Source organism: Nyctereutes procyonoides, unplaced genomic scaffold (genome assembly GCF_905146905.1).
Source record: "Nyctereutes procyonoides isolate TBG_1078 unplaced genomic scaffold, NYPRO_anot_genome, whole genome shotgun sequence".
Taxonomy (NCBI): Eukaryota; Metazoa; Chordata; class Mammalia; order Carnivora; family Canidae; genus Nyctereutes; species Nyctereutes procyonoides.
The window spans coordinates 40,156,991-40,172,003 of NW_026575020.1; the positions used below are offsets into that span (position 1 = coordinate 40,156,991).

The 15,013-nt window shown below is 36.8% G+C and overlaps 2 protein-coding genes across 7 annotated transcripts in view; both read left to right on the top strand.

Moving 5' to 3' along the window:
* Nucleotides 1–9,926, top strand: part of SCAI (suppressor of cancer cell invasion) — a 164,062-nt gene extending 154,136 nt beyond the window's left edge. For both annotated transcript variants that reach the window (XM_055328585.1, XM_055328594.1), the window contains one exon: nucleotides 777–9,926. In XM_055328585.1, coding sequence (XP_055184560.1) covers nucleotides 777–923 — 147 coding nt within the window. In that variant the 3' untranslated portion in view covers nucleotides 924–9,926. The remainder of the gene's footprint in view (nucleotides 1–776) is intronic.
* A 1,099-nt stretch (nucleotides 9,927–11,025) lies between these two features.
* The window catches only part of GOLGA1 (golgin A1), a 48,283-nt gene continuing 44,295 nt past the window's right edge, over nucleotides 11,026–15,013 (top strand). For 2 of the 5 annotated variants that reach the window (XM_055335652.1, XM_055335674.1), the window contains exons 1-3: nucleotides 11,026–11,154; nucleotides 11,961–12,010; nucleotides 12,854–13,159. In XM_055335652.1, coding sequence (XP_055191627.1) covers nucleotides 13,025–13,159 — 135 coding nt within the window. In that variant the 5' untranslated portion in view covers nucleotides 11,026–11,154; nucleotides 11,961–12,010; nucleotides 12,854–13,024. Of the gene's footprint in view, nucleotides 11,155–11,329; nucleotides 11,512–11,609; nucleotides 11,629–11,960; nucleotides 12,011–12,853; nucleotides 13,160–15,013 lie in introns of those variants that run through there. The other 3 variants (XM_055335657.1, XM_055335662.1, XM_055335670.1) reach the window with 3 other exon arrangements.

A 15,013-nucleotide genomic window follows, 5' to 3' on the forward strand; every position in this document is an offset into this window, starting at 1 on the left:
ATTCTTAGAAAACTTACCATTTTCATGATTTTAATATTTATCACCATGCAGATTATATCCATCTTTACATATACTGCTCAAACTTGTCTTCTGAGATACAGACCTGAATTTTCAAATTCCTATTGAGGGGCAGTTCTATTTGTTTACCCTATTTCTTCAATAAAATATACCTAAAACTTGAAGCTTTATACTTTCTCCAAATAATTTTCTCTTACTTCTCTTGAATGGCTCCCAGCTCTTCTCTCTTCTCTTATGTTATCTGTTCCTAAAATATTATCTTTGTCATCTTTGAAACCTCCCTGTCCTATAATTAATTGCCAAGGCTCATTAATTTGACTTTTTCAGTGCTTCTCATGTCTTTCCTCTCATTTTAATTTCTGCTGCAACATCTATTTATTCATTCATTTAGTAAGTACTTGTTGAAATCCTATCTATGCTAGGACTTTTCCCATAATAAATAGGAGTTATATGATCTTTAGAATATAGCAGAGTACTCAGAAATAATAGGACCCAATAAATACTTGTGAAATAACTCACTGAATGAATATATTAGGGTGAACCTTATGAGACTAATTTTTTAAGGTTAGAGCAGTCAGATGTTAGCAATCTCCTATGTTCAACAAGTACACTACTATTAACAATCATACTAATATTCAGAGAATTACGTATTAAGTTATTCCTAATACTATTAATGCTAACAGTAGTATTATTAATGTTTTATATAATCTCTTTCATTAAACTACAAAACTTGACTTTTTCTCTTCTTTACCTACCAGGAAACACGAAATTATCCAGAATCATACCCACAACTGCCAAGGGATGAAACAGTGGAGAACCCTCATCTCCAGAAGCACATTCTGGAATTAGCGTCCATTCTGGATGTTCGAAATGTGTTCCTTGAGAGTACCATAGATGACTATTAAAACTAACTCTGGTTGAAAAATTTTTCATTTGCCACAGATTTTACATGGTGCAGTTTTCTAATGTGATGACAGACATAGTGGTGTTACTTAGTTTTAATTTTTTAATTTAAGGCCACCATTTTAAAAAACTGAAAAAATTGTTCAAACTTTTAGGGTAACTGTTTTAAAATACAGTCTTTCAAGTCTTTTGAAAAACTCAATCTTGGAATTTTTACTTTTTAGTTTTGAGGTATGGCTGTTTACCTCCAACATCTATCCCTACATACAAATAGTCAATGTTCTCACCCTCAAAAGAGTAAATCATTTATTTTTATATAATGAGGAAAATCCAACTCTTATACTTGGACCTTAAATGTATGGATTTAGAAAATATATCATTGTTCACAAAAATGAAACTAGCCAGCATGGACTATTAAAGATCAAGAACAGTCTTTCCATAATATTTCTTTTCATTCCAACTTAGTAGGTAGACAAATGTGTGATTCTTTGAAACATAATCAAAACAGTTTTTGAAATCATTTAATTTATTAAATACTGTCATAATTTCAGAAACTGTAGAGGATTGATTTGCATCAGAGAGTTAAATCTTTGATTGGAGTCTTAAGATGATAAATACCATTTGGAATGTGTGAGCCCTGTGTTATCATGAGATATGCTGGCATATTTTGCTCTCTTTGTAATGGGAATGCTGGGGAAAAAAAAAGACTTTTAAGTATTTCAGTCAAAAAAATCAGATGTTGGTTTCATAATACAATGTTTCCACAAGGAATTCTACTTAAACTCTTAATTCATGATATCAAGTTTAAAGACTATCCAGATTGAAGGCTGTGGCATATAGTACAGAGGTTATAATGTTTTTGCCTAGTTCACATTTATGAGACTTCAAAGTCAGAGATGTTATTTTAGTTGGGGGTAACTGAATTGTTATTTAACCTAAAATGGAAGCAACTTTTGCATTGACAATTTGGAAATAAGATTTTTTACAATACCTTATCTTTAATATTTTATATTCATGCACAAGTTTTTTATTATTTTAAGTAGGACTCGGTATATAATATAAAGTTTTTTTGTGTTTTTCTTCTCTGTCATCCCCTTCATAATTTCATAAGCATTAGTGATAATGTTTTGGGTTTTTTCCCCCCTTATTTTGACTCCACAGCATTCAAGTTCAGAAATCTATGAACCAAAAGCCTAATTTCTACCTAATTTGCTGTACAGGCTCACATTCTACCTCTGGCAGTCCCAGGGGAAATAAGGTGATTGCTTTTGGTGTCTCTTTCCTATGTCCTTAGGGAAATTTTACTGTAATATTTTTAACTTGGTTTTCATTTCGGGCATAGGGAATTATTTGGGTCTGAGTTATTCATATGCCTGTTCCAGTTTGCTGATTTTTCATCTAAAGTCTTGAAATTATTTTTCTTGAGTTTAGGGGACTTCGTGGCATTTTATTCATTTCTTTTTCATTATTTTTGTTTGTTCTTTTTTTTTTTTTTTTTTTTTTTTTTTTTGTTCTTTTAAACATTATTTCAGAAAGCTTTAGAAAACTTATCCAGGAGGGAGATTTCCTTTGCCTAGTGGGTTGTCTTTTTTTTTTTTTTTTTTTTTTAATTTTTTTTATTTATTTTTGATAGTCACAGAGAGAGAGAGAGGCAGAGACACAGGCAGAGGGAGAAGCAGGCTCTATGCACCGGGAGCCTGATGTGGGATTCGATCCCGGGTCTCCAGGATCGCGCCCTGGGCCAAAGGCAGGCGCCAAACCGCTGCGCCACCCAGGGATCCCCGGTTGTCTTTTTTTTTTATAAGATAAAGACTACTTTTCTGTTTTTTAGTACCTTTATAAACTTCATAGGTTTCCTTTCATAATGGTGTTCGCCTGGATTACAGTAATAGGCTGACCCCCTTGTTTCAGTTCCCCTGAAGTTGTGCGCCAGTAATGTACCTGACATCATGTATTTTCCTCTCTTCTGATGCTTAAAATAATATTCATCCTCCTGAGCTTTATTCTCACCTGCTTAGCATTAAGAACACTGGTCTGAGAACTAGGAGACCTGAGTTCTAATCCTGGCTTTGCTGGTAACTAGCTTTATGCCCTTTGACAAGTGTCTTCATGTTTCTGTTTTATAGTATTTTCATCTGTAAAATGAAGGCATTAGCCCAAGGTTCCATCTGGTTCTGTGGTTCTATAGTTGCAATCTTGATTCCAAAAGAATTAATTTCTCTCCCCCGCCACCTGGAAAGTTGGTTTCCCTGAGTTTAGCATAGATATTTTCTTTCCTAAGTCATATTTAGCTTATTTTTGTTCACGAAAATATCTGGGTCTCAGTTATTGTAGAAGCTAACCTTGTGAAGAAATTAGAGCTTTTGTGATTAGAAACATATTTGTCCAAGAACAAAGGGTCTTAGAAATCACAATGAGGGTTTAGATGATGGCATTGTTCCTTGAGCTGATAGTAATTTCTTATTGGCAGTTAAAAATCTGAAGTGAGCCAAAGCAATCTTGAATCTTTAAGAAAAGAAAACTGTGGTAGAAAATTCTAAACCTTTGTTTCATTCATGCCTTCAAAAGAATGTGTACTGAACAACAGCTATACTCCAGATTTTGTTCTAGGCATTGGGAAGCAAATGAAATAGACTTAAAAATTCTTGTCTTCATGAAGCTTATATTTTAGTAGAAGCTTATATTTTAGTAGAAGTAGAAGTAGTCAGGCAATAAAAATAACTTATGTTAGAGAGTTGTTAGTTGTATGAAGAAAGTTTAGAACACGGTAAGGGAAATGTTTTGATTGTTTTTGGGTTAAGAAGAGTGTCTGAGTGATCAGGGTCAGCCTTATTGAGATTACATTTGTGCAAATACTTCTTCTTTCTTCCTCTCTTTTTCTTTCTCTCTTTTTCTTTCTACTTTATATATGCTTGAATATGTAGCATTTAATGAACTGTCCTGTACCCCTCACCAAGCTTCTACATTTTAAGACATTACTTTAAGCAAGGACAAGAAATGTAAAGGACAATCACTCATGGGTGTTGGCAAAGAATTTCTTTCAATGTATACTCACACCCCTTTATAAATATAAAAATATTAAGCCCCTTATTTAATTTTAGAATTCATAGAAATTTACACATTGGAACTAAGAGCAAAACAGAGCAATGGAAAAAAGCACTTCTTTGTTTTCAAATTGCACAAACTCCCCCTGGAGATTCTGATACAGTCTCTCACCTCCCTTAAGAATCACTGCAAACAAAACAAAGTAGAGGATTGAAGAAGTCCCTTACATACAAGACAATGTTAAGCACAATGGAATTATTTTCTCTTTATCCATATATTTCTGAAGTGGGTAAAGCAGCTATTTCTCCTATTTCTCAGAAGGCTGAGACCCGAAAACACTAGGTTTACTCATAGTGGCAGAGCTAGAACTAAAACTCAAATCTCCTAACCACAGCCCAGTCTTTCTGGTAGCTCAGGTTGCTTTCTCTAATGAACAAGAAAGAAATAATTAGATATTTCTATTTTGGCACAAAAGGATAAGGTATTTTTTAAATATATCAAATAGCGAAACCAGAAAATCAGTCAGCCCTAGCAAATTTTTATTTATTAATTATGAAAAATCCCCAGACAATTTAGTGTTGATTCTAGCCAAGATATATTTTTTGTATCTGTGTGTGTGTGTTATTCTCCTAGGAAGTGGTGCTCTCAAAACCTCTCAAAGCACATAGAATTTACTGTACCCTTTATATTTTTACCAAGTTGAAATGTTTTGAAATTATAAAAGCAAAATGCAGACTAGTCATGGCTGAAATTTTCCTAATACAGGATCTGGATTTTATTTTATTTCCTTACTTGTGGTTACTGCCCTTCATTTTCTTCTTGTAGTAGAATTCCCTGAAGCATATTAAGTGATAATTGTGCTGAATTTCATTGAGGAAAAGGGAAAAGCATCCAGTCTGATTTAATCTGTCAATTTGTGGAGCTTTCTTTAGCATTCTTCTACAAATTTAATCTCTGACCTGTGAGACTTCAAAACTTCCTGTCTCTTAAAAGGGGTTTGAACTCCGTTGAAAATCTTGTACTTAGTTATCCACTTGTAATCAGCCTGATACATAGAGAACATTCTGGACTGAAAATATATAGTAAGGTGCCAAGGTCAGCAAACTTGGCTACTGCCAGTGATTCAGAACGACCTCCCTACCCTAAGTGAGTAAAAAGGTTTGATATGAATATGAATGGTATGAATCTCCTGGTGATATTTTGGATGTATATGTTCTGTGTGTCTTTGAAGAGTATAAAGGGTATTTACACGGAGGGCTCTTTTGTTGACCTTATTTATTTGAAAATCTTATTTTTTTTGTAATTGCATGTGTATATTTTTGTGATGCTAAATGCAATCTCTGTGTATACTTTTTTGTATATATGTACATATTTGTAAATATATTATTATGCAATGATGCAGTATGTGTATATTATATACCCATACCCATTGTGGGCTGAATTTATTTAAGTTCTGTAAGGACATCATAGTGGCATTGTTCATGCTGCTGTAATTAGGTTGTGGCTGTATCTCATTCGTGAGCCTCTATTTTGAGGGGCTTGTGTTTGGGTAAAATTGGCTATTTTGGAGTTGGAATTAGGATGAAAATCTTAACAGAAAGCAAGATGTTTTTAGCTTTAAAATCGCCTGCCAATTTCCATTTAAATGGATGATAAATTAGTGATATAAACCTGAAAGACCTTATTGTGTGAAACTGAGACACCAGCAGGTCCTTAAGCTATATTAATCCTTTATTTTCTTGACCCATAGTTGGGGATTATTACTGAGTAGTATTTATATTGAGAATTAAGGGGCTGTGGAAAAAATTACTTTGATCACATTTCAAAATAGATAGGAAAATGTCCTTTAAATAGAGAAATTTGTTTGTAGTTGCAATGTCAATACCTGATACTAAATTTTAATTTGGGAAAAGTATTTTCACCGATGTGTCTCATTTTATATCTGTCTCTGTGAGGCAGAAAACGGGGCATTAGCTAGGGGAAGGCTGTACCTAGGTGGGGTGGGATTTAATAAGGAACAGGAGATTATTAATCGTATATTTGCAGCAGCAGCTGTGATTAATTTAGTCGTCTCAGCGTTTCAGACTATAGGTTTTTTTTATTGGAGTTGCATATCAAAGATGAGTAGGCTCATCTGAGAAAATGGTTCCAGTGAATAAAATGCCTCCAGTTGTATTTCTTTGTCTCTATGAGACCACTTGTGTTCTGCAAATTGATATATTCACACATGAAATAGCAATTCTTAATATTTAGGTGCATGGCATGCTATAAAATCTGGGCCTGCAAACTTCTACCATAGATGATGGGTGGGGGAGGATATCCTCTTAGAGGATAGTAAATATGTGCAGTGCCAATGTGTGAACATGGAATATCACAGAGTATCAATGTTCAGTCTCTCCTATCTTCACCTGGCATGTGTATTTGCATGGACGAGTGTAGGAGATCTTTAGTATACACTTGAATACATTCACCGCAAAAATTACGTAGAGGTCATCTTTGCATGATGAAATATAATTGCAAAACAACTGTTTACCCCATTATTTTTCAGATGATTACATCTGAGTGATACAATATTAAATTATCGTAAATAGAGGTGTTTGAGTCAGAAGTCGCTTTTACCACCCAACAAATGTCACGTTTGCCGCTTCATTTTATTTTTAATAAGGAGCCATCTATTCATAACACCTCTCAATTACTATTAAATTTAAAATAAAGTTAATATTTTAATATTAAAATTTGGTAATGTACTATTTCTGAAAAATCAGTGAAAATGTGACATTCTTTTGTTATTGTAACTAAATCACTTACTGCAATTGGAGAGTAGCAGAGCAGATGTTATGCTGTTTAAAATTCATAGATCTGACTCAGGCTCAGTGTGGACATTAATTTGAGAAAGGAGCAGCAATAAGAAGTGCAGTAGAGAGATTGACATTGTGAATATGACCTCTGTTTCAAACAGATGTAAATACAATTACTTTGTAGTTAAGTAAGGTAAGAATTGCTTAGAAAACCAAGTCTATTCCCCCCATTCTGTACTCTTAGACATTGATACTTTATTCCTATTCATGCAGCACCTCCTAGTCTTTTCTGGACACTGTGACCACTTTACCTTAAAAAAAAGAAAAAAGAAAAAAAGGCAACTCATCTTCCTCAAAATAAAATTTCAGGACACGGTACTACACGGTGTTCCAGCTTCACTGAATTTTTGGACAGAGACTTACTAAGCATGCCTTGTGTTTAAGGAAAAATAATTGATGTGTGAATGGAATCAATCGCTTATTGAAGGGAAGGGTGTCAGGATAATGTAGAGGGACATACCCTTAAATTGGGTAAAGATAAGCATATTAAATTAAGTGTAACTGATTTGTTGGTGCCATAGAAATATTTCCTTTGGAAGTCTGTAAATATGAGATGTTTTCTTAAGCTAAAATTGGTATTTTTCACTTACTAGATTGGTGTAACTTTTGACAATTCCATTTCTGTGTAACACTGTTAATCCCTGAAGCACCATTTTTTAATTTTAAAATGTTTGTTAATTTCTTTTGCGTCTTCTTTAAAAGTTATTATCAAATCTAAGCAGTGTGGTTTTTTTTTTAAACATTATTTGAACAGTAGATTCAATTTTTTAATAATTTAAAGTATATTTTATTAATTCTGTACTCCAGATTCACTTAAGCCTAAGTTTGGTCATAAAACATAGTACATATTAGGAATATTTTCCTATTTTGGTGAACATTTCCAGTCTATATCCTAAGACAATCATCTTTTTAGGTGTAGTATTGTTTATTGAGACATTGGTAATTTCAGGGTTCAGAGTTTTACTCTTCTAATAGGCTTATGGAATGAAAGTTAATTGAGTGATCCTATCATGTTCAGAATGAGATAGGGAATTACAGCTAGCCTTCATATAGGTTTGCAGTAAATGGTATTTAAACTTTTATATCACTAATATTATTTTCTCTTTTGAAGCTATTGTGAATATCCACTTGTCTATGATGAAAATTAAGATTTGTTAACATTAAAATTTGACCCATAAGTTTTCTCAAACATCAAATCACTATGATCAACCATTGTAAAATGTGAAATGATAATCCCAAAATAAATACTTCCAAACCATAGAAAAATAACCGCTGCATTATTAAAAATTTTATTCCTACCCTCCTTTGCAGGTTATGATTTTTCCTAATTTATATGTTGTGATGCATTTAAAATCTGCAGGAAAAAAAATTGCTTAGAGTGTTTTAGGACAATAAGAATTTTTATTATTTCCTGAAGAATGAGGGTTTTTTTTTTAAAGCTCTTGGTTATCTTATAAAAAATAACTCTCGATGGTTCAGTAAAATATTTTAGGACTTCATGTTCATAGCTTTTTATAGTTATTGGATTACATTCCTTTTGCCACATAGACCATATGGCTAGTTCTCCAATGATTTGTTTGTTTTTAATAAACCTTGCTGTTCAACAATCAGAGTCTTATATTTTGGAGACTTCTTCCAGTTGAGGTAGACAGGACTTAAATATTAGGAAAGCCAGATACAGTGTCCTAACATTTTCACAGTATAACTTACAAGTGAAGGAAATTATCCAAATAGGTTATCTTCATTGTGTAGCACCAATATGAATAGTAATTCCATTAATTGTTGAATCATATGAAGCAGTTATAAATCATTTCTTACTTTGCTCTAAAAATTATTGTCATTTCAGGCCACATTTATTCTTTTCCCTGGGCAGTTTCCATTGTAAGGTTGAATATCCTTTTTCTTTATTCAAATCATCACTAAAGGTTAAGCTAATCACATAGGAGTTAAAATAAGTTATGTTTGATCTTTTTCCCTGGAAATAATGGTGAACCTCTTGTCTATATTATGGATATTAGGCATAAATGCACTTGTTTCAATCATAGCAGAACCATTTGGAGAATACAATTACTTGATTTTGTAGTGGTGTGAAATACTTTTTAAAAATTGTGCTCATCTGTAACTGAAATGTTATAGAATTGTAACACTATAGAGAATATAGAGTTATATTAATTAGCTCTCCTCAAGAGATTGAAGCACAATAATTTTCATGTAACAGTTCTTATCCAAGTGCTGCTAATCTTTGTGCAAATAATGAAGCTATATGGTTGCCTATCTAGCTATTCACAAATCACTGTAATCCTTGAGACGTAGTCTTGTTGCTCATTTGTACTAAATTTTGGGTATTGTGGGTTAATATTTTAGATCAAAATCTGTCAACTCAGCTCTGTGAGACAGCAAACCATTTGGATTCATTTTATGTTTTATATGTGTCATCAGTAGAATAAATTTTGAAGGGGCTATTTACTACCAATGACTAAAGGGGAAAATTATATTGTCAATGTCATTTGACTTGAACATTTGTGGTATTGTGAAAGTCTATTTGTTGTGTTTCTGAATTGCTTAAGCCATACATACTCCTAAGGATGTTTTCCTGTCGTGTTCCTTTTCAGCAGCCTTTTTCTGCTTTGTCTGTTATGGTTAATATTTCATAGATTTTAGAAACTGAGAAGTTACTGAAACATTTTATTTTCTTGAGTTCATCACTTTCAACTCTTGTATGATGTGTGATTTGTCATAAAGGATAGCAAGCCTTTCACTGAACTACTTCACTAAATGAATTTCATAGTAAACACTGTGATTTTGCAGAGTGGATTCAGTAGGCCCTTCTTTGCAACGTTTTTGTCTATTACAGTGCCTACCACCTTTAGGGCACTAATGGTAGAGGATGGAAAGTTGAACGTTTTGATGTTTATTGAATAACAAGATTACAGAAAATTTGATTTTTGTTGTCTGTATTGAAAACATTTTTGCATTGATAAATGTTCTCTAGGAATGTGACTACATTCATCAGGTGTGAACTCTTGTAAATGAATTTTGTATCTTGAATCCACGTGTATATTAAGTGTATCATCAATATAAAAATAAACATTATTTGCTTAACGTTTTTGGTACTTCTTCAGAATTGCTGACAACGTAAGTGCTAAACTGTTAGGGTTTGCTTCTTCCAGATAATACCTCAGACACTTCCGACTCTTGGGGTCCTAGCTTCCATGCTTATTCTTCTAGTTGGTAAATTTCTTCTAAGTTCTAATCTTGGTGTTTTCCCTGTCCATCTCGCCGTGGTCAAAAACTGTCATACTCAGAGGGAAGATTGGGAGGATGGGTGGAAGCTGCTGACCCTCTGGCTGTTTTTAGGTGCTGGGCAAGAACAAGAGTGACTTCAGTGCGGAATGTCTGACTTGGTTGGCACTGAAGGGTCCATAGACCCGATGTAGGCTAATTTGCAGTGTAACTTTGAACAAGGCAGTTTTACCTCCTTGGAGTTTGTTCACCTATCACAAGTTGGAGGCCCATTAGTAGATTATGAATGTAGTGGAATGCCATTGGCTTATTAATGAAATGCAATATGTCGGAGTGCGTTGTGTAAGGGTATGATTCTGGAAACTTCTTTCAGTGGTATATTACGTGTGTCCCGGGTTGCGATATAAAACATAACCTGCAACGGGTCATAAGCATAAAAGTTAAAACTAGTCACAAAGCGCGAAGACCTAGTTCTAGTTTCTGAAGCCACAGGCTTCTGTGAGGAGGGAGGCAGGGACTTGCGGTGATCACCTACTACTACGCGGTGGGCAAGACTGCTGTGCAGGGTACACTGGGGTTGGGAAGCGGGAAGCGGAACGGAAACTCCCTCCGCTCGGCTCTGCCCCGGCCTTAGGGCTCTAAACCGCACGACGCACGCTAGTCCCACCGCCACCAATAGGATGCTTCTCCCTTCTGCCACGAGGCTCCTCCCACTCCCCCGCTCCGCACCACCCCCTTTAAAAAAAATCAGAATAAAGGCTTTGGCCACCCAGTCATCGTCCACGGGTCGGGCCGCTGGCTGACGTGGCGGACCAGCCGTAGGTGGCGGTCAGCCTCGCGCCCGCGCCCTCCGGCGACTCCAAACCAACCGCCGCCCGGACCAGCTCGCAGGCGACCGCGGCGACCGCGCACGGGCGCATGCGCGCGGCAGATCCTCCCCGCGCTCAGCCACTTCCGGCGCGTTGGTGGAGGTGCGGTTCCGGGTCGCTGCTCTGCTCGCCGGCCGGCTGTGGGGGCTGGTGACGCGGGCCGGCGTTCGCGAGAGGTCCCGGAGGCGGGGCTCTGCCGGCTGCCGAGAGAGCGGCAGGTGCGCGGGCGGGGGCCGGAGATGCCAGCAGGCCCCTTTTTCTCTCGGTGGCCTAGGTCTGCCTCCAGAGCGGCCCGGACGGGGTTGCCCGAGACCCGAGGCGGGGGGCGGTACCAGGGTGCTGAAAGGGCGGGGGTGGGAGCAGAGGGGCTGTCCGGCCTGGGAGTCTGGAGCCTAGGGTTTCAGGATTCCCCCTCCCCCCCCCCCGCGACCTTGGACAAGTCACACCTCTTTCCTGGGTCTCAGTTTCCTTGCTGTCAAATGGGAGAGACGTCGAGTCCCCCTCTTCTTTGACAGTCCAGACGCGGGCGGTTCAAGAGTGAGCCTGAGTGAGTGGGGTCCAGACTGCCGTGGCAGGTACCTGCCTAACCCTGGGCGTTAGCCAGTTTCTTTTACCCAATTTAGCCGTTCTTTTTCTCAGCGACGTTCTTAGTGCGAGTCAAGGCTCTGACTAGACAGCCCGGGTCTGGCCAGGTAAACAAACAATGTGTGACTGTCAGAATCAACTGAGAAATACTGGCCCTGGGGGAAGCCGTAATTTCATTCAAGTTGTTTTTGCTTGGGGCTTCCAAAGTGAAGTAAATTTAGGCACCGATGAGAGATGCTATTCTTTGTACCTGCTAGTGAAGCTCTTTAGCAGATCACAAGTGCAAAGGAGAAGGTAGCCCACTGAGGTTTGTGGCAGTGATAGATTCTCCCCTGTCTTCTGGTTAAATCTCCCTCTCTCCTCTTGCATTTACCCCCAACATTTTGGCCTTACGCTTGAAAGGAAATACCCAATGCATTGTATCTTTGTTTTCATGCAGGACAGAATGCTTTGATCTCCAAGCTGTTTTAAATCTGGTAGATAAGCCAGGTGAGTAGGTGGTTTACAGACATTGAAGAATTGTACAGACTTAAATGGACAATATGAAGTGGTAAGAAGTCATTTTGTAGATCTCAGAGCAGAACTTAGGTGTCCTCCACAGCACATGGAAACTTAAGGTTGGAACCAGAATACTAGTGTTTCATACAACACTGGGAGAAAAAGATGTTTGAATCTCATGTTGAATATCACATAAAACATTCTGAAGATAAAACTGAGTTCAGGTCATTTTAATCACCCTTAAAAGAAAACTATGCAGCATTTCCAGGACATGTTTAAGGGTATCTGATGCTTAAATAGGGTAGTTGTCTGGCTTGCCTGTTTTTTCTAGGTTGTCAGCTTTTTCTAGTTGACAGCTGTTGGCAAACCATCCTAGATTATTGCACCGTTATCCCACTATTGAGTTACATATTTTTGTCTTCATCTTACAAAAAAAAAAAAAAGTAAACTGTAGTTAATATTGGGGGCAAGGTCCCAGACCATCATGTGATGTTAATGTGTACCCTAGGAAATTTTCCTAAATGTGTTATATGCCATAGCCAATGTGGCATGATAAAAAATCAGGACTTGTGAGTCAGAGTCCTGGGCTCAAATACCAGCCCTGCCACTTAAGCACACACTCTGGCAGATTACCTCATCTCCTCGAGACTGGATTTTCTTATCTGTTTATGCATGTGAAGCATCTGAGTGTTTTTTAAATGTTTAGCAATTGTGTTCTATTAAATGTACATGTAAAATTAAGAAACTTAATTTTGAAACCTGAAGCTTAACACAGCAACTCAGTGGTGAAACCTCTGCTGTGTTTAACTTAGCTCTCTCTCATCTGATTTATAGATACTGTGTTCCATAAACCCTTGGCCCACATTTAAGTGGGAATGCAGCTATCTTGGATGTCTGGAACCTTTTAGGCACCAGTCTCTGAAGTCTTGGTTGCTGGCCTAAGGACTAGACTACTAGGTTGGTTCACAAGCTGGTCATCTGTGCAGGATAGCCACACAGCAAAAAATGTTTGCAAAACTAAAGAAGAAAATTGCCGAAGAGACTGCTGTGTCCCAGAGGCCAGGAGGTGCTACTAGGATCCCACGGTCAGTGAGCAAGGAGTCGGTTGCCTCTATGGGAGCTGACTCAGGAGATGACTTTGTAAGTATATTCTCTAGTTTTTAATATTTGGTACAGTCTTGATATATTTTTTAAATAATACTTTGGAGAATCTTTTCAATACTTTTCTTTTAAAATTGAAAGATTATCTGGGGCTTATATTTTATTTTTCTTAATTTAAGGTGCTTTTTTTTTTTTCCTATTTTTTTTTGGAGTCCTTTTTCATAGTCTTTACATTATCCTCTTGTATCCTTTTTACACCTTGTGCATCATCTTTTATATTTCATTTCTCAAAAAGCCTTGGCCTGTTATTTCTGCAGACAGATATACTTTAAGTTATTGTGGCCCAACATGGTCTGGGAGTTATGGTACGAAGTTAGCCAGAGTGCACTATTTTACTGGGAAAGTTGATGAAAAGATGACACCGATGACTGCAATATGTCCCTTACTTGTAAAGGACCTTTGTGTTTGGAAAGATTTCAGAAAAGTGGAGATGCTGTTGTGTCAGGTTAGATGTGATGCCTTAGGATTAAAAGTATGTCTTTGGCATAGGACAGGATCCTCTCAAAGTCCGATGTCTTTTTTAAAAAATGATTTATAAAAAAAATGATTTATAATTCTTGATATATGTAAAGGAATGTATGTAATATAAATGTAAAGTATAAAGCATAAAAATAAAATGAACACTTGTTAATATGTCACCTTCCAAAGAACTAGAACATTATGGATACTGTTGAAACCACTTGTATGCTCCTGCCCAGGTCACTTTCTTCCTACCTGCCCTCCAGATAAATTTTGTATTGATCATTCTCTTGATTTTTAAAATATTTTCCCAGATATGTATATATTTGTAAGCAATTTATTGTTTAATGTTACTTATTTGTGCACTTCATAAAAATGGTATTCCATAGTTTTCTTAAACTTTTTTTTTCTCTTAATTCACCATTTTTCCGGAATGCATCTGTGTTCCATGAAGCTGCGATTCATTTGTTTTTACTGCTAAGATTCCAGCATTTAACAAGGCCACAATTTATCTCTGTCTTTTCCTGATGTTAGACACTTGAGCTGTCTCCATGGTCAGATGAGTGTCTTCCTCCTTTCTTATACTACCTGTCCTGGGTCAGATTACATGGCAGAAGCTATTAGGTTATTGGGATGGAACAATAAGATGACCAGATCTAAATCATTGGCTGCTATATTTCACAGGAAATATAATGTACATTTGATCCCCAGGCTGAAGGATATAGTTTCAGTGCTGAGTTCTGTGGCAGAAGTACCCGCTTTGCCTTCATGATGACATGCTAAATGAAGTCTCTCATCTTGAATGTATTCCAGATATAGATAGTGGTGTGAATTCAGGAACTATTTTCTTTTGAGACTTCTAAAGTAAAATACTTGGACTTACTGTTTATACATTCTAATCTTCACTCCCTAGCTCCACACCTGTATATCCCATTGCATATATTTCTCTAACCAGATGTTTTTCCTTTAGTGTCTCAAATTCTAAAATGAACAAATGAAATGCAGTAGAGAGTAGTAGTTAGGAACTCAGTCAGGCTAAGGATCAGACATGGATTTGATTCCCAGCTTCACTGTTGTTATGTGACTTGGGGAAAATTCATTTTCCATGCCACATCTGTAAAATGGGGTTAGGAACTATATTAAAGTATGTGTGTCCCCAAGGTTCACCCTAAGGTTCAGTTATTTACTAAGTGAATTCACAAGACTCAGGATGGTTTACTAACTGTTAGTATAATCAGTGGCAAAGTATAATCAGCAAAGGGAAAAGGTGCATGAGGCAAACTGGAGAAAACCAGGTGCAAACTTCTAAGAGTCCTCTCCCCCCTGGGGTAACATATGACACACTTAATTCCCCCAGCAATGCATTGTGACCAT